This window comes from Oryza glaberrima, chromosome 8, assembly GCF_000147395.1.
Source record: "Oryza glaberrima chromosome 8, OglaRS2, whole genome shotgun sequence".
Lineage (NCBI taxonomy): Eukaryota > Viridiplantae > Streptophyta > Magnoliopsida > Poales > Poaceae > Oryza > Oryza glaberrima.
In genome coordinates, this window is record NC_068333.1 from 1,968,166 (window position 1) to 1,988,728 (window position 20,563).

The 20,563-nt window shown below is 46.6% G+C and overlaps 1 protein-coding gene across 1 annotated transcript; it reads right to left on the reverse strand.

Annotated features, from left to right (window-relative positions):
- Positions 1-6,948: 6,948 nt before the first annotated feature.
- On the reverse strand, positions 6,949-8,216 carry LOC127782941 (uncharacterized). The gene has a single exon (XM_052310221.1). The coding sequence runs from the start codon at positions 8,139-8,141 to the stop codon at positions 7,569-7,571; it is 573 nt and encodes a 190-aa protein (XP_052166181.1). The 5' UTR covers positions 8,142-8,216; the 3' UTR covers positions 6,949-7,568.
- Between the last annotated feature and the right edge of the window lie 12,347 nt (positions 8,217-20,563).

A 20,563-nucleotide genomic window follows, 5' to 3' on the forward strand; every position in this document is an offset into this window, starting at 1 on the left:
GATTATTACTCCATCCGTTCTAAAATATAAGCATTTTTTGACTTTGGTACGGTCTCCGAAATACTACTTTGATCAATAATATCTATAAAAGTAAAATATTTTAAGTAAAAAGAGTTGTATATTATGATAGTTTGTTTAATTATAAATATAGTAACATCAATTCTACATGATTGATTTTTTTTTGTTATTTTGCTATTAATAGTTAAAAGTTAAAAATGCTTGACTTGTCACTATACTAAAATAGCATATATTTTAATATATTTTAGGATGAAGAGAGTAGTAGTTGAGATTTTAACTCTTACAAACTTAAAGAAATATTATTTGATATTTTAAAATAACATTTATATTGAATGTTTTAGTATGATTCTGGGGTATAAAATAGTACTAATTAGTACATGCTAATAGAAACTGAGACAGAATATGTATCTTTGCAAGGAATATAGAAACCTCATTTATATCTTTTGAGCTCTGGGAAAAAAATAAAGAAAACGGAGAACATGTACTATAGTGATTCTCATGAACAAGTTATGACTAATCGGAGACATGTGATTGACTCCCTCCACCTCGTAATATAAGGGATTTTGAGTTTTTCTTACTCTGTTTGACTACTCGTCTTATTAAAAAAATTTATACAAATATAAAAAATAAAAAATTGTGCTTAAAGTAATTTGGATAATAAAGTATGTCAAAAAAAAATAAATAATAATTCTAAATTTTTTTATTAAGATGAGTGGTCAAAACTGTGTAAACAAAAACTCAAAATCTCTTATATTATAAAAGAGAGAGGGTACTGAAATGGAGCACGTTATTTATTTTCTTTGATTTTGTAGGTTGGCGGCGTGGCGGTGGTGAGGCTGGTGAGTGGGGCCCCACTCCAGATCAAAGGCTCTCCCCGGTCAAAGGAGGCTGGCTGGCTGCTTTCTCGTTTGTTCCGGCGAAAGAGGAGAGGAGGAGGGTTTGGCGTTGGCACACGTGGTCAGCATGCTAATAAAGCGAAGGCACAGCTTAAAAATATTTTTAAAACTGATGAGAGTGGGTGGCGCCTGGCGGGCATGACTTGCTGCGCAAGAAGAAGAGCATTTGGCGGAGAGATCTAGAAGAAAGACCAACCGCCGAATCCTATGCACACAACGGATATCCTATCGTTTGCTTTAAGCTGTTACTTAAACTTGAGCCTTCAATTTTAATTTTTCAACTTGATTGCTTTTGAGTCGCTAACAACCTATACTAAAAGTTATATGAATAAATTACTTTTTATCTCAAGCCGTTACGCTTGTAATCAACACAGGTAACCGATAGGAACCATCAATTTTAACGTCCGCCGGCAGCAAACTAAGATCAGGCGCAAAGCACCATAACGAACAGTGGTCTCAAGCATTCACACTAGAGCCGAGCTTTCTTGGCAGTGGGGGACCAAGGCCACGTGACGCCTAGCCGTGCTTGCAGAGGTCGTAGTGGTCTCGATACCCTTTAGCTCAAGGATTGTGGTGCCACTGCTCGGAGCCACGCATTGGGCAAGTTTGGAGAGGAAACAATGGCTTCGATAAGAAAAGGTGGTCCGGGAGGGGGAAAAGAGAGTGGAAGAAGAAAAGGCGGGTGCACCTGGAAATCGACCACCGCCATGCGTTGTTGAGGAGCACATTCACCATGGTACTTGTCGCCTCTTCACCGCGCGAAGCTCATAACCGGCCAACCTGCTCCCTAAGGCCGTCACTGCTCCCCGCAATTGCAGATCCCGCGAGTTTGCAATCCAGATCCGCGCGATGAAGAAGAGCTCGTCGTCCTCACCGCTGCGGTGGCCCCTCTCATCGGTGGAGAAGGATCACTATCCTCACTCCCGTCATGGTCCCCTCTCGTCGGCGGAAAGGGAAACGGAGCTCACTCTGGATCCGCGGAGCTCGCGGTGAATCAGAGGAGAGGGATCTCATCGAGGAGGAGGCGTGGACGAACAACGGAGGTGTCGGTGGCAGCATGAAGAATTGGGGATTAGGAGAGAGGGGGGAAGGGGATCGAGGGGAAAATAAAAAAAGAGAGGGTGGTGGCTGACAGTAGGTTTGTGTTGTGCTTAGTGGCATATTTGTAATTCTTTTTGTTGCTTTAGGGTCCAATATAAGCTTGACAGTAAGATATACCGTAAGAGCATGTATATAAATAGTTAGGGGCTGAAACGTACAAATGTTTTGGAGTGGTTTGCACTGTGGGTAGTATGACATTTGTACGGTTCTTCCAATATGGCATGCTGAGACCACTGGTACCCGTGGTCTACATTGTACACACCCTAACTAGTTCTCCTTCTATCCCCAAATAAGTTTGTTTTCTTCATAATTTTTTTTATAAACTAGAATACCCCACTTTATTAGATCTAATATAATTATTTTTCACTTTATCAATTTTACACGTAATTAATTACTTTCTACTTTTTATGAACTTCGATGTAACTTTATTCCAGTAGGACACGGATGGTGTAGCTCTCTTGAGTTGCATTGCGTTACCCGGCGCCGGCCAGGGCGGACGGAGCTGACCTGATGACTTGACCAGCACCAGCAGCACCATCTTCCGCTCTTTCGTCGTGTGTCACATGGCAGAATATATGCCAGCACCAATGGATGTTACTTGTCGGTGCCACGTCCGGTCCTACACGTACGTACGCGTCTCGTACGCCGAGAAAACGACGAACAGACGAGTAAATTAAAGTGAATGGACGGACGGCTTTGCGGTTGGCATGGATGAGACAAGGGGAAGAGAGGAGAGAGAAAGTAGAGGAAGAAGGTGGGGTGGCCACTTATACGTGGGTCTCACCTGATTTTCTTTAATTTTTTGTTTGCTTATTAGGATGCCTAGTCAGCAAAACTAGCCATTTATACTGCAATGAGACCTAATTTAAATCGGTTTTGCAAGTTGGGGGTGAAGATTTTTGGTATTACGGGTTAGGGGCATGATTTAAACTACACGGAAAGATGAGGGACCTAAAGAGGACTTTATCCCTCATACATGGCCCTTTTTTGGGCCTTTTTGGGCCTCAATACCCAAATCCCAACCAGGAATAAGTTCACTTAAGGTCCCTTAACTTGTCACCGAATCTAAAATTCATCCCTAAACCGCAATACTAGATATAACACGTCCCTTAACTCTCAAGACCAGTGCAAGTAAGGTCCCAAGACGGTTTTGGATGGTGGTTTCGGCTGATGTGGCGTTGACGTGGTACTTAAAATAAAGAAAAACGTGAGACCCACTAGTCAGTGACTGTTAGGTTAAAATAAAATTGCAATGGGACCCACGTCAACTTTTCTTTTCTCTTTGGTGTGTGCCGTGGCCCATAAACCGGCGCCGACATGTTCCTCCACTTCCCTGAGGGCGCCGCCGTCCGCATAGAGGCACTAGTGGAGCACGACGGGGTGTTCTCCAGCTACAACGAAGTGCTGGGCGAGCTCGATCGGCGCGCTCGTCATCTACCTTTCCGTCGAGATGTACTCTGTACTACTGTGTGCAGTGGCAGATCTCGCCGTGGTGGGCTCGCTGCAAGGCCTTCAGAATCGTCTACTTCATCGTCGGCACGATTGCGTTAGTTCGTCGGCTCGGTGGAAGGCATCATCAGAAAGTATATGCAGAAAAAATGGTAAACATAAAATGTTTGTTATTACCAATAGTACTGCTTAGAATTTCTGAAATAGACGATTGTTTCTTCCCGGCCGGCCGGCCGTTGCCGCGGTCGACAGCAAGATCGTCGTCATCGATCGCCATGCATGGTGGATTGGTGGTCGCATGCTCTGCTTGATCTAGGAGGCTCCCGTCTTCGTGGACGCCGGCCCTCGCCCGTGATGCCGGTCATCACAGTACCCGTCGACGGCCGGCGGCTGTACGCGCTGGAGCTAGCCTCGCAGCAGGTCGAAGCACTCCCTCCAGGTGATGTCGTCGACGCCCCGTGACGACTCCGCGCGCGAGTCGTTCAGGCTGTCCGGGCGGGTGGCCCTGGGAGAGCGTCCCCTCGGACCCATCCCGCCGCTGTTCGCCGATCGATGGCCTCCACCCCATATTCGTCACCGCATACGCCGTGCACCTGGACGGCCGCACCATCTTCATGCTGGAGGCAGGCGCGGCGGTCGACGAGGAGAGGGGCGGCTGCCGCCCACGATAGGCCCGTGGGGGCGGGAGTAGAGGAGGCCGCGCCATCCTTATCTCCGCCGACGAGAGGAGAGAGATGAAGACGGGAGATGGGGGAGAGAGAGAAGGAAGAAGACGAAGGGATTGAGAATGACAGGTGGGCCCACCATCGATTATTATTGTGTGTGTGAGAAATTGACATGTGGTTTTCATGAAGTTTATTATTTTTCCGGATCGAATTGCCACGTAAGCGTTAAGTCAATACCATGTCAGGTGAAGACTGAGTCAAATTAGCTACGTAGGCGCCACGTCAGCTAAAACCGCCGAGGGACCTCATCTACACTGGTTTTAACAATTGAGGCACCCGTTGTATCTGGTTTTTTAGTTGAAAGGCGAAAATTGGATTCGTTGACAAGTTAAGGGACCTCAAATGAACTTATTCCATCCCAACCATTCATGTCTACCGAAAACTCCCTTGGCGCTCGTTGCTTAAGACCTTCAGTGCTTCATGCCTTTTTTCACCGCTGTTTTTAATTTGTCAGGTTTCACCTCAAATCTTGGGAAATTTAAGTCGAATTTACTGGTCTGAAATCGGCATATAGCGATTCATACTTCATTCTCTCCGGCAATGATGACAGTGGAAGTGCATGGAAGCGGCACATTCTAGGCAAGGAGGTAGATCGAATTCAAAAATATTTCAATTCAAAATATTTCATTTTTGGTTTTCAGTTCACTCTTAACAGTACACACTACGACATAGTCCCTTCTTTATAGTATTATTCTCCAAAAAGAAAAAAAATTATAGCAAACGACTGAAAACTAAAAAAGATAATCGTATATAGTTTCTTCCTCCTTGCAAACGACGACATTGCTACTATACTCCGTCATCATCACTTGCCGATGATGAGTCCGGTGAGCTCGTACGCGAGCGTGGCCTTGAGCTGGTCGTCGGCGTTCATGGCGTGCAGCGGCGACGCCGCGAACCTCGACAGCTCGCCGCCGCACGCCTCCACGTCCACCCTCGCGTCGATCAGCTCCTGCTTCGGCGACGCGTACGAGCACTCCAGCAGCTGGGTCTGCACCGCCATCACCCGCGCCTTCGCCGACGCGTACCGCGCCAAGCACGCCTCGTACGCCGCCCGCTCGCCGGCGGCGAGCGACGCGTTGTTATTCCCGAGCAGCCCCGCCGCCGCCCGCGAGGTCGCCTCGTACGCCCACTGGCCCACCTCGCCGAGATCACCGCGTACACCGTCACCTCCCCGCTCTCCGGCGCGTTCAGGAGCTCGCCGTGGCACAGCGCGAGCAGCGGCTGCGACGTCGACGCCTTCAGGCATGCGTCGTCCATGCTCATCGACGGCACGTTGTCGCAGCCGTCCACCACCACGGCGGCGACGGCTAAGGCCATCGCGACGGCGGCGAGGAAGCCGGTGGCTGATGCTCTTCATCTTCTTCTTCTTTTCTTTTTCTGCCTTTTTTTAAATTTTAATTTAATTTTGTTTCTAATGATGAATGGGCTTTAAATAGGATGGATTTTTTAATTTTTCTTCCGTTGATAAAGAATCAGCTGTTACGAAATCTGTAGTGGTATGTATCTATTATTTTATTTGCATGCTATTTAGTGATTCATAAATACTAGCATATCTTTAATTCTTTATGCACATTTATTGAGATTCTTTTTTTCTGTGCACATATATATAGAAATAAATGTTAATGGGAACTCCTTAATTAACTTTGGATGAATAATGAATTAATACTCCTTTAGAATGAACATTTAATATCTTCCATTACAATAAGGTTTATAGAATCCATTAAACGTCCAATATCCTGAAGGAATTTTCTGAACCAGATAAATACGCATAAATAATTCAATATACTACACGGGAATCTATTTCTTGCAACAAAAAATTCGTTGCAAAATATACCTTTGCAACGATATTGAATCCTAACCTTTACAATGAACTATGTGGTAATATGTTGACAGTGAACAACCTAAGTTGACATATGTACCGGTGTCCTACATTCTGGTACGCTAAATGATGGGAAAAACTGCATAGAAAGGAAGACATAGATTTGGGGGAGAAAAATAATTGAATTTGTTAAAATGATGCAAATTTGTAATGGGAAATGATTACCCTTCCGTTAACCATAGAAACCATACCCCAAGACGAGCTTTCCAAGATCAGACGCCATTGCCGCCACCCTAAGGTCATCGCCGGCGAGGCCGTACATCACTGACGTGATGATGTGGAGAGAAGAGAAGAGAGAGGAGCAGCCACCCCTTATGTAATGGGCAACCTCCACACAAGTTTCAAGAAATAGAAGAGAAAGAGAGAAGTGGATTGGTAGCAAGTGTATTGGGTGTAGTGTAAGTATATGCAATCTATTGTATGTATTACCTCTAAATTAATGTGTAGATGATTTGGACAAAATTAGATGTGACCACCTCCTCTATTATAAAACTTGCCCTGAGCTGTGAGAACGAGCATCTGGCCCATTCTTGTTCTGTCCACGGTTTCTTACTCCCCTCGTTCTCGAATAACTGAAATTAATGGTTGACTATATTTATCTTATGTTAATCATAAATTACTCTTGGATGATTTTATTACAATGAGAAATTTATATTGTTAAATTTATGATGCTGCACACTTCAACAATATACAATATATATATATATATTTCCAAATATTTACAGTTTTTTCAAGAAAAAGCAACAGGACAAAGTTGAAACTTAATATTCCCTTTGGGTTGAAACTAATTATCGTTTTAGACTTAGAATACGGTTTTCGAAAAATAATTTTTATCACTATTTTCTATTATCTCCACTATTATAAAAATAGAAGATGTTTTTGCCGGTTCTTTGGTACGTCATCTGTGTATGAGTCGGTTTTTAAATCCGTTTGTTTTTGGAAATACAGATCCGTATTTGAGTTGGGTTTTAAATTTTTTTCGCTTTTGGAAATGCAGAAGGAATCGTATAATTAAGAAATCTTTTTAAAAAAACTCACATGCTAACTTGACATTAATTTCTAGAAAAAAAATATCTAAGCGAATTCTCATAGTGAATCACATTGAACAACAATAAGATTAAAATAGCTTCACCTGTTGCAACACACGGGCATCTTTTCTAGTACAATATAATATATAAAAAACATCAACAAATATATTAAAATTTGGTCTATACATATGGTCTCAACGTTTCTAACGTAAGTATTTTAAAATTTATTCATAGCTAAAGTTTTTAAAGTTTGATATCAGCCATATTTAGGGTGTGTTTAGTTCCTAAAATAAGTTGGAAGTTTAAAGAAATGGGAGTTTGGAAAAAAAGTTAAAAGTTTATGAGTGTAGAAAATTTTTTGATGTGATGGAAAGTTGAGAATAGGAGGGAAACTAAACACGGCCTTAGAACGAGGAAGGACAAGGGAGGGCGACCAGCAATCCAATCGCACGATTGGTGATGCATGGCAGAACTAGCTGAGTTGCTGGCGCGGCACAACCAACGTAGCGAGGCGCAGAACGAGCACGGTCCAATCCCGATTGGTGATGGCCGTGGCGTACACCGACGTCGTGTTCCCGCTCTCCTCGAACATCTTCGTGGCGCACTCGTCGACGGCGGAGACGGCGGTGACGAGGTCGGGGAGGCTGTCGGCGCTCAGCTTGCAGCGCTTGGCGTCGTCGGCGGTGCTGGCGACGAGCATCGACGCATCGTCGTACTTGTTCGCGCACACGAGGCACGGCAGCCGCTCGCCGTCGGGCGCCAGCGGGTTGGAGAGCACCTTGCCGACGGCCTCCTTGCCGGCCTTGTACGACTCCGTTGCGGCGTTCGCGGCGGCCACCATGAAGTCCGTCGCCTCCTGCTCGTCCGCCGAGGTTCCCAGCGTCTCGGCGCACGTCCGCGACATGGCCGGGCCCACGCTCGCCTGCTTGCACGCCTCCACGGCCGACATCCTCGGCACGCCGTCGCAGGCGTCGACGACGACGACGACGACGCTGCCGGCGACGAGCAAGGTGAGCGCTACAAAGACGGTGGCTGATCTTTCCATGATTTGTCGTGTTAATTGTCTTGAGTGTTTGTTTATAGATTGAATTACATGGTAGAAATGGGCTTTATATATAGGTGTTTTGCAACTACGAGTGGATTTGAATTATTTGTTGATGTGATGCTATTTTTGACAGTGGTCTCAAAACCAATCAATACCTGCACCGACTGAGCATTATCAGATAAATGCTAACCGGTTGAATGGTCAAAAGTACTAACTTACTATAATATTTTTTTAAAAAAATACTATATTTTATATTTTATAACATAAGGAAATTAAAAAAATTCGACCAAGTGACTGGCTAGCATAAATTCATGCGTTTCTATGAGCTCTATAAATAGCTAGTGGCTTACACTTGTAACAATATAATGAGTCTTAATGAGTTATAACTTTTGATTCAAAGAAACAAGGAAAGCTATCTATGGATAATTAAAGAAATTAACTTTTGTGTTCTAATGCGCTCTGTCTCTCTTAAGACGACCGCCAGTGAAAATGTTTTTTCGCTGGCGAGTTACACTTTGTCAGCCGCCAGAGAAAATACTAACCAAGTTTTTTAAAAAAGACGGACCGTCGCCTCCGTCAACACTCCATCCACCCAAGCCTTAAGCATCACAAAAATCAACTCAACAAAAATTTGAATCATCACCGGCCGTAGTATGGCATCAACCACCCTAATCCATTCACACATCACAAATTCACCACAAATCTCATAATGCATTCAACAAATTCATTCACAAACATCCATTCACAAATCACAAATTAACACATCCATTCACAAATCACAATAAAAGTACAAAAAAAAATCCATGCACTGTCGCCGTTGCCGTCCTGTCGTCGTCACGCCCCCACGACAGCTCCTCCCGTCGCCGTGTCCCCCGTCACAGTCGCAGCCGCCGCCTCCCTTTGCCGCAGCCGGCCGCCGCCCCTTCCCCGCCGCTGCCGTCACCCTTTGCCGCAGCCGGCCGCCGCTGGGGAGAGGTGGGAGGGAGACGGAGAGCCCGCCGCCGGACCGTCGCCCGCCACCGCAGCCGGCCGTTATCCACCCAGCCACTGCCGTCGCCCTTTGTTGCAGCCAGCCGTCGCCCCTTCCCCGCCGCTCCCAAATCTGCCACAGCCGGCCGCCGCTAGGGAGAGGTAGGAGGGAGAAAGCCTGGGAGAGGCAGAGGAAGGAGGGAGAGGCAGCTGGAGAGGATAGCAAGGACACAGAGCATTGATTTTTAATAGCGAGGATAGCTAGGGCAGTGGAGCGTTGGGGGCAAACGGTTGATTTTTAATAGCGCTGAAACATATTTTTTGTAGAGGTTCTCTTCACGGTCGGCCACCTAAAATCGGATTTTCTGTGGCGGACACTTGAGAGGTCCGCCACGAAAAATAGAGTTTCTTTTATGGCGGACCTCTTAGCGTGTCCGTCAGCGAAAACCGGTTTTCACTAGTGGTCTGTAACCCCCCTCCCCTCGTTATATTTTTGCTGGCAGTTTTTACATATGGCCGCCAGCGAAAATTATAAGGTAACGTCATGAAAATCGTTTTTCTAGTAGTGATTCTTTCTTGTTGCAATATGCATACCGAGTGAGGAATTGGGTTTGCCATTTGCGCCTAGCCCACAGATTTGTTCAGGCGTGATTTGTCCAATCAATGAAACGATCAGTGTATTCAAAGAATGCAATTAAGTTGTAAAATCATGGCATTTAATTTCATAGAGAAACTACCATCTTAGTGTTAAGAAGAGAATATACAAGTTAGTTTTGCTTGAATGTTGGTCTTTATATATATTGATATCATGCCACAAACACGATATAATTCCTTCAAAAGGAAGAAGAAGAAAAAGGCACGGCTAATTGGTCGGGTCGGGTCGGCACGGGACAGACAACAGTTGGGTCATGCCGTGCCTAGGCCGGGCCAAATCTCCGTTATAGATGGCCATAAGGCCCCCTCGGCATGGCCCGGCCCAGGCACAGGCTAGGCATGGCCCATGACCGTCGGGCCGGCACGATACGGTCGGCACTTCGGACCGTGCCGTGCCGTGCCGGCCCACATGCCGCACCTCAGGCCCAGGCACGGCCCACCGGTTTTCGGGCCGTGCCGTGCTGGTCCGAAGGCACGGGTGGCCCATTGTGCCTTCTTTAAAATAAGTCTATTTCCCCTCCCTTTTCTTTGGGCTGTGACACGTATATAGCTAAAATAAGTCTATTTTATGCCCCTGCTCTTTGGGCCGTGCCATATAATAAGTCTATTTTGCCTCCCTATTATTTGTGACGTGCTTTACATATGGTTAAGAATAAGTCTGTTTCACATCTCTAAACTTCAGGCCGGGCCGTGCTAGCCCAGTGTTATGAGGAAGCAGCCCAAGCACAGCACGACTGTTGGGCCGGGCTGGCACGGGCACGACCGGAGTCGGGCTGGGCCGTGCCTGGGACGGGCCTTGGGCGGGCCATCAGGCCATATGGCCATCTATAATCTCCGTGTTATGGGCCGAGCCATCAGGCTGCGGTCCTTAAACCCAATATATGATCCAAAATTTGTAAAATTCCAAAGAGTCTTTTTTCAGTCAAATGATTTTTAAGCAGTCGTTTAGAAAAAAAAAAAAGGGAAAGCGGACCATCTTGGTGTTAAGAACAAAATAGACTAGTCACGAACATGATATAGTTTCTTCTTGAAAGGAAAAGAAGAACAAAACAGATAAGTCGCAAACACCTTTTTTTTTCTTATTTTGATTTGCTTTTATCTTTACATTTTCTTTTAACAAACTTATGGTTGTATGTCTTATGAAAAAAAGGGAGATGTAATCTATTTTCATTATCTTAAAAAAAACAGATAAGTCACAAACATGATATAGTTTCTTCTTGAAAGAGAAGAAGAATAATATTCATCTTGATATATAGTCCTACGATTTATTGGGCAGAAGCAAGATGGCGAGCTGGAGCAGGAGCACGGCCCGGTCCCGATCCAGCAACACCATGCGGCGCAACGGCGTCTTGTCGCCGGCGGCATTGAGGAGCAAGGTGGCGCAGTCGTCGATGCCCACGACGGCCGTGAGGAGGTCCTCGCGGGTCACCGGCTACATGTCGCAGCTGCGCAGGCGGTCGCCGCTGTAGACCATCTTCATCTTCGCGAGGTCGTACTTGCCCATGCAGGTCTCGCACGCCGCCGACAGCTGCTCCGACGACGCCGCGTCCTGCCGCACCTTGTCAGCGGCCTCGTAGGAGATCAAGAACTGGGCGATGTTGCTGTCCATGGCGGCGAACACGTAGCCGGTCACCTCCTTCGGCTCCGGCGAGGTGCCCAGCATCGCCGCGCACAGCTGCCGCATCACGTCCGCCGTGCTCGCCTGCTCGCACGCGTCGACGGCGGACATCCGCGGCGCGCCGTCGCAGGCGTCCACGCCGCCGGTGGCGAGCAAGGCGGCGGTCAGTGACAGCGTGAGAACTGAGATGACTCTGGCTTTCTCCATGGTTGTGGTGTGTGGAAGAGATGGACACGCTTAGCTTAATTAGTTTCTTCTGCGATTGAGCTGGGGAGCTGTTGGTATTTAATGCTGGATTTGGGCATATCTGGTATGTCCAATTAAAGAATTGAGACAATATTAAAGGATGCAATTAAGTTGTACAATCGTACTCCCTCTGTTCAAAAACAAAAGTCAAATTTTAACTATGTATCTAGACATAGTCTACACACAGATACATAGCTAGAAACTGTTTCGTTTACGAAGAAAGTAACATTTTAGTTTTAGACATATTGGGGATGTGGATTTTTATATCAATCTCTCTTGGAGATGCTCGTAAGGATAAAATATGTATATGTGTTCCATAAAGATATATAGGTCGGACAGTGGACGTTTTTATGTTTTTATTAGGAGTCGATGAGTGTGGAAGGCATGGGTGTACCCTGCCAAGGCTAAGGCAGCTTGTGCCGGGGCATGGCTGTGCCTCCGAATGCATGGTCTCGCATCCTCCTGTCCTGGGAGTGGTGGTGTGGGGGCTGTGATTGGGGAAGAGAGAACAAAAATCGCGGAGGAGGCGAGTAGTGATACTTATAAGTTCGACAGGGCACTCGGGCTGAGATGGCTTTGGTTTGAGTGAAAAGCACCGAATAGACCTTGGGCGGGAACCAAGGATGGATCCATGATGGGCTAACATGAGGTGCTGAACAAACTATACAAAACTATGGCTCCCTCTTCTAATGGATGTGTCATGAGATTCCCATGGTTATAACACCGGTAGCGGGAACACCAATACCATGTAACAGAATGGTGAGGGAGCACCAATGCCATGTAATGACGAGCTTCTGCCTTCTGGCATTTACCCTGGATTGAGGGTAAAGCACTAAAGAATATTGCACCTGCAATCTTCACGTACGGCCTCAAGGAAGAAGAACATAATGGTGCGGGAAGCAATGTTGTCCAATATTATCTCCGTCTTAAAATATAACAACTTTTGACTATGAATCTGGATACATAGTTGTCCAGATTCATAGCTAAAAATGCTTATATTTTGAAACGGAGGGAGTATATACATGGATCAAAGACATCAACCTTGTCCAGATCAATCGTGGTCGAGCACCTTCGTCGATACGCTTGAATTGTGGACTAGGCCGCTAGGGAGCCAAAGCGACAACATCACCAGGAAGATCACAACAACTAGGGAATACTCGGCAAATTAAAGTCAGCCTACTATCTACTGACCACAACAACCAATGTATCTAGATCCGTTCGTGTCAGTTTTCTTGCACCGTCGCCACATTTGTAGATCGAAATTGATGGTTAAAATTAAATAAAAATATCTAACTTTGAACAAAAGTGCAGTGATAATCATTTTGTAATTTTGTTTTTGGCCTCTCTTTAGCTAAAAATGATACAGTTGTTCCGAAAGGGAAAAGTAAAAAAAGATTGATGTGCTGCAGCTAATTAAGCTAAGCTAACGTCGATCCTGGGTGGTGGAGAAGAATACTAATGAGGCGTAGAGCGAGCACGCAGCGATCCCGGTCACCTATCACCCTGTTGTACAACGGCGAGAACCCGACGACGGGCAGGAGCGCGGTGGTGCAGTCGTCGACGGCGGCGATGGCCGCCGGGGCATCCGCGCTGAGCTCCACCAGCTGGCAGCCGTTCAGGTGCCCGACCGCGTCGGCGAGCCGCGCCATGGCCTCGCCGTACCTGCCGCCGCAGGCCCGGCCGGCCTCCCTCGCGCCCGGCGGCGTCGACGGGTCCCGCGCCATGTCGCGGACGGCGCGCGCGGTGGCGGCGCACGACCGGGCGGCGGCGCTCACGGCGGCGAACACGGAGTCGGTCACCTCCTGGTCCGGCGCCGTCGCGGTGCCCACCTCGTCGGCGCACATCTCGGACATGGCTCGCCCCGTGCTCGCCCTCTCGAACGCCACCGCCGCCGACATCATCGGCACGTCGTAGTCTTCGCAGGCGTCGGCACCACCGCCGCCGGCGAGAAGCAGTAGTGACAGCGAGAGCACTGCAAAGATGGTTTTCTCCATTGCTGTGTGAGATTTTATGATTATGATTACTTTGTGATGAAGAGATGATTAATTTCTTCTGCGATCGATCGAAGTTGAAATCGTTATAAGCTGTGTCACGGAAGTAGTAATTGAATAATAGGGGTAGCTATATTTATGGCGTTATATATCATTCACCAAACTGCATTTAATACTCCATTTATTATTTGAATCTTGTATATTTCAGAGCAATTAAATAGCAAAATCATCGCATTTATTTCATGCAGATTTGGAATATCTCCTTATAGCAAGTTTAATAATATAGCCAACTACTAGCTCCAAATCATATATAGCCAATATAATAGCCAATTTATACAATAGTTGATTACTATAGTATTAATACATGGTCCCACCTGTCATACACACATTACATCTTAGAGTCCGTGCTACAGCTGGCTACAGATCTATAGCCCACTGCTCTCCTCTCTCTCTTCTTTTATCTCTTGAAAATATGTTTATAGCTAGCTTATAGTCTGCTATTGTACCTGCTCTTATGATAGAATTTGCTAAATATATTAAATACATATATTTTGGACCTCCATAGATTTTTTTTCCATCAGTAAAACTTGTTGGGGGAATCTAGCTAGTTTTTAGCGGACTTTGCTTTTCCTATTCCTTCCATGGCAATCCTAAGATTTTTATCACACACATTTTTTTCTAGCAAAGTTTGCTATAAGACACTAAAACTTCACGGACTTCACAAGAGGACACTAAAATAAAGTGTATTTGCTGCAGTCCGTAGGACACCACGAGATACATGATAATTAGTTGCTGGACACCGGATAAATTATTTTATTTCTGATACAAATGAAGAGAAAAATAAGAACAAGCAAGTTTACTCATGGGGCATGTTTCTCTTTAACTTGACCAGATCTAGTTCGAGCTAGACCCATACAAGAGGAGTCACAATTGACCAAATTGAGGGAGTGAGAATGGTCTAGGTTTAGTTTGAACCAAGCACAATCACCTTACAAGCCGATGGACACCGGGGCAAGTATGTACTTTTCACACTATTTCTCTAGCCATTTATACCTGATATAATAAAACAATGTATCCGATGTCCAGTAGTTAATTTACCATGTTTTCATAAAGTTCTACAACAAATACGTGCTTTTCGGATATCCTACATGAAATGTTACGAACTTTTAAGTGTCGTATAGTAAATTTTACCTTTATAAAGATAATAAAAATAGCATCCCGCCTTTGTTTCGAAAGAAGCTATCGCCACTTATTATAAATATTTTTTTTTGCTAAACATCGAACTGGTAGGGATCAACTATGGTGAGACAATAAGTCTAACACTCCAAGACAAAATGTGGAATACATTTTATTTAACTATATTTGTAAATCTTCATCCGAAGTTAACGAATACCTGACCATGTGGACTTTGCTCCCACTACTACAAAACATCAAATAGGTGTCGCCACTATAGGTGCCGGTAGTGCTAAAACCGGCACCTATAGGCCTTTTTCCACCTCCGCGGGTTGAAATCGTAAAAAACCGGTACCTTTAAATAATTATATGTGTTGGTTCTAAATAAAAACTGACACCTATTACATTTGTGTCGGTTTTTTTAAAACCGGCACCTATAATATATTATAGGTATCGGTTAATTAAAAACTGACACCTATAATATATTAAAGATGCCAGTTTTTTTTAAAAACCGACACCCTACCAAACGAGCCGAGCTGAACCGATCGACCTCCAGCCCAACGATCTTATCCTCTCCTCTTCTCTCCTTATTCATTCCCCATCGGCTCTCTCTCTCTCTCTCTCTCTCTCTTTCTTCTTTCTCCCCCAAAACGGCGTGCGGTGGTGGGAGGGAATACTATGGCGGCGGCGGGTCGGAGGCGGCGGTGGTCCGACGGCCCGGCGGCAGTGCCCTCCCCTCTGCCAGATCTTGCGGGAGGGGTGGTGGCGGCGGCGGCCCAGCGGCAGAAGGGGACAGGGCAGCAGTGGGTCGGCGGTGTGAGAGGAGGCAGTGGTGGTCCGACGGCCCGGCCACAGCGCCCTCCCCTCCGCCAGATCTGGTAACAGGGAGGTGGCGGCGGCGGCCCAACAGCGAAAGGGGATACGGCGCGGTGGCGGCGGCGGCTCGGCGGTGGGAGTGGAGGTGGTGGCGACGGTGGTGCCGCGGCAGCGGCGCCCTCCTCTCCATCCAAAACAGCGGCGGCGATGGAGACGTCAGTGGCGCCCTCCTCTCCATCCGATTCTTGATGAGTATTCTTGATGAATGTTCCTCCTCTCCATCCGATTCTTGATGAGTATTTTTTATGAATGTGTTTGAATGTGATGTTGATGTGTTCTTGCTGAATGTGATGTTGATGAGTGTTCTTGATGAATGTAATTTCTGAGGATTTGAGGAAATTTTGGGATTTGGGTATTAAATGGGATCGGCTTGACGACTCAATGCATCGGCTCGATGCATTGAGCCGCTTTTTTTTGGCTCATGGGCGCCTCAAAGGTGTCGGTTTTGGAACCGGCACCCTTGACCCTCGGTAATCTGTGCCACCAACCGGATGCCGATTGGGAAACCCGACCATTTACATTTCTGTAGTAGTGTCTCACTATTAACTATTCAGACCAATATATATCTTATTTCATTTCCCATGCCTTGCTCAATATAGCTGATCGCCTACTTGTCAGGGCTATTTGTGAACATGATCTTGGGGCTGTCTTTGTGCACTAGTACGTATCTCTGGTTGCATAATTTTAGGTTGGTGGTTGTGCGATTGAAAGATTAGTGAATTGGTTGTGTCAAATTTGGGGATAAGGTGAGGTTTTCTCCTATCTTGCTGTCGTCACTCTTGCTACTCGATGTGAGATCTAGCTGGGTGATATAACTGATGTTATACTATGATAGCATTTCTGGTATAAACTGACTCCTACGATATTTTTTTTTTGATGTTGTGTTCGTCATAGCATTTATTTGAATGGATGCTTGTCAAAGATATTTGTTGGATTTTCTCGTGTGATTCCTGCCACGTAAAAGGTGATACCTGCGAGGTATCAGGTGATACTTGATAGGTAACACGCGATACCTATCAGGTGATACCTATCTAGTATCGCGCGATACCTGCCAGGTATCACCGCGATACCTGTCAGGTATCACGCAATGCATACCCGACGTCGACCGTCGACGACCATTACCGCCCTAGCGCCCCTTCCTCCCTAGCTTCGACCACCGCCGCCGCTCCCTCCTCTGGCTCCGGCCACCACCACCGCTGCCCCTCCCTCCCCTGGCTTCGGCCACCGTCGCTGCTCCCTCCCCCGGCTCTGGCCACCACCGTTGCTCTCTCCCTCGGCTCCGGCCACCGCCGCCGCCCCATCCCCCCGCTATCTGGCTCCAGCCACCAGCGCCTCGGCTCCGACCACCGCCGTCGCTCTCTCCCTCAGCTCAGCTCCGGCCACCACCGCCACCCCCTCCTCCGGCTCCGGTGCCGCACCACCGCCACCGCTCTCCCCCCGCTGCCGGCTCGGCCATTGTGCCTCGTGCTCTTGCAGCTGTGGAGGTGGAACGGAAGCTATCCCGTTGGGGCAACAGTATCCCGTTCCCTAGTATTCATATTTTTATAATAGTAGAGATATATTCATACATTTATTATTCCTAAGGCATAAAAAAAGCACCAAATTAATTAACCAGGTCACTGCTTGGCAATGACGAGCTCTCCAAGACCAGACGCCAGCGCCGCCACCATCAGGTCGGAGACGGCGAGGCCGTAGATCGCCGGCGACTGGAGCTTCGACTGCGCGTCCCGGCAGGCCTTGATGGCGTCCGCCGCGTTGGCGTACTCCCCGCCGAGCTGCCCGAGCGAGCACTCCGCCAGGAGGTTCATGGCGGCGACGGTGGAGCTCCGGGCCTGCGCGTAGTAGGTGTCCCTGCACGCGGCGCACGCCGCCCGCTCGTCGCCGGGGAGCGACGCGTTCTGCAGCGCCCGGAACGCGGCCTCCATGGTCGACTCGTACGACTCCTTGGCGTACTTGGTGGCGGCCACGGCGAACACGGTCGCCTCGCCGGCGTCCGGCGCTCTCTCCTGCAGCACGTACGGACACGCAGTACACGTGCATGGGCGGGATGCACGGCGGCGCGCCGCACGCGTCCGTCGGCGCCGCCGCCGTCCCGAACGCCTTTTGGCACGTGTCCTCCAGCGACATGGACGGGACGCCGTCGCAGGCGTCCACGACGATCACGACGACGGCCATGGCGAGGAGGAAGACGATGGCGTCGGCTCTCTTGTTCATCTTCTTGATTTCTTCTTCCCGGATGAGTCTTTTCTTTTTCCTTTTTTTTCCTTCTTTCTGTTTCTTTTGCTGTGGAGAATTTGCTGATGTTTGCACTGGGAAAATGGAAGTTTATATAGTACGATTGGTCCGTATATAAATCTGTGTCTACATTTATATTTTTTGAAAGGTAGTCTGTATCTACATTTATATATATTCAGATATCAACACATTAGTAGAGGTTTAATTGATTCATATATAATATATTTAATCTTTTCTGGTAGAAAGTCCTAAGTTTGATTTGATCATAACTGGCTTCCACATTAGTATTTTGATTTGTATAGATGTTTGCAGGAGCCACATGATTATTTTTGCACCTGTGAATATGGTCATCGTTGGTGGTGTCACGCGAGTGGATTTTGATGACGTCCCTCGTTTTTTTGAATGCCACTCAAATAATTACGAAATAATTTAAAAAAAATATGAAAAGATGTAATAAGATATGATATATCACTCTACAAACATGCAATTTCAAATTTAACTTATACATTTCACAACGAAAAAATAAATTAATACATCTTCTCTTAAATTTTTTATATAACCATTTGAGTGACATGCAAACAACGAGATGACACTCTCTCGAGGGATCAAAATAGTTTCCTGTGGTGGCACGGCAGATTTGGTGTGAAGTTGGGCTTTGTGTTGATACTAGTGTTATATCCGTGCTTTGCAATAGGATTAGAAGTGTTGGGTTTAGTCCCACATCGGTAATTGATGATAAGGGAGCATGACTTAAAAGGTGGGGACGGTCCTCACCCATCAGACTAGTCTTTTGGGTTGGGGCTCCGATTGGGCCTGTGGTGGAGCAGACCCAATGTGATCTGGGTAGCCCACGGTTGGTGGGCCGGGCTACACACTCTAACAAGTGGTATCAGAGCCCAGGTTTGAAACCCGGAACAATTTCCATGGGTCACATGGTGGGGAGGTCTGGACTAATGGTTTAATGTGTTGATTTTTATCAATTCGGTTTTTTAGTGTGTTAATTTTCGTGTAAAACACTTATTTTGTTAGTGAGTTTTTTTTTTCAAGGTGGTTTTCTTACATGGTTGGGAAAGTACGACTATGACGGTAGAGGAGGAGGAGGGATGACGACTCTGCTTTTATGGTACTTACTCTGTCTCAAAATATACTAGATTCATAGTACTAATCCAGTGTAGGTATAGGTAGTATATGCTGTCTCTATTTTGAGATTGAGGGAGATATATGAAGTCACAACATATTTGCATGTCAGCTGAGTAATCATAAAAAATATTTTCTTTTTTATAATATAGATTTATATGAGATATATCACTATGAAAATATGCAATATTAAACTCGACTTTTTTAAAATCGAATTTGAACTTGCATGTTTATAGAGTGATATATTTTATATTAATTTATATTGTCAACTTTTTTTTAAAACAAATATATATATTTAGATAACATGAAAAGCAAGCAATATCACCTCGAGAGATAAAAACAATTTCCCTGATATTTTTTTCCTAAAAGGAAACAGAAGAAAAATACTACTATGCAGCTAGCTATAGCTACTGATCCTAGACTTTGTTGGGCACAAGCAGAATGGCGAGCCTGACGGCGAGCACGGCGCGATCCCGATCCAGCAGCACCATTTGGTACAGCGTCGTGTGCTCGCCGCCGTTCTGGAGGAGCAAGGTGGCGCACTCGTCGACGGCGGCGGCGGCGGAGGCGAGGTCGACGCGGATGTCTGCCGTGATGTCGCACCCGGGGAGCCGGTCGATCCACCCGGTCATGAGCTCCTGCGCCGTGTCGTACTTCCCCTCGCAGTAGCCGCTCACCGTCGCAAGGCCCGCCGGCGACGTCGGGTCCACCCTCACCTTCTCGGCGGCGTCGTAGCTGACCCCGTACGCCTCCCGGTTGGCGCGCATGGCGGCGGCCACGAACCCGGTCACCTCCTCCGGCTCCGGCGAGGCGCCCAGCTCCCTCACGCACAGCTGCCACATCACGCCCGCCGTGCTCGCCTGCTTGCACGCGTCCACGGCGGACATCCGCGGCACGCCGTCGCAGCCGTCCGCGCCGCCGGCGAGGAGCGAGGCCGCCGTCAGTAGTAGTGACAGTGTAAGAGCTACGGACATGACTCCGGCTCTCTCCATGATGATTTGATTGTGTGGTGTTGATCTCTTCGATCGATCTGCGATTGAACTCGCGAAAATGTTGGTATTTATAAATGGAATTTACGCACGAGGATCTCTGCAATTATTAGTGGATTTGAAGGTGATCTGTGCAATCAATGAAATGAGTAGCTACTACTCCATTCCAAAATAATTTTAATCCTATTTCTAGCTATGAATCTAGACATATATTTATACATGTACATAGTCTTAGATAGGATAGGAATTTTTTTAGAAGGTTTAGTATTTAAGGATGTAATTAAGTTGTACTAATATATTTATACATGTACATAGTCATAGCTAGGATAGAAAATATTTTTATAGAAGGTTTAGTATTTAAGGATGCAATTAAGTAGATATCAATATGTCTACCTATGTTATAAAACCATCCACTACGTGGTGCGTACACGTGTGCTTACACCTACACGGCTTTCTATGATTCCTTTCGCTTATCTTTAGGTAGAGGTAAAGATAAGCTCATACTACCAAATATATATATACCACTCGATCTTG

What these genes read in the sequence shown, in the direction of transcription:
- LOC127782941 (XM_052310221.1), bottom strand. Translation starts at nt 8,141, where the DNA reads ATGGAAAGATCAGCCACCGTCTTTGTAGCGCTCACCTTGCTCGTCGCC.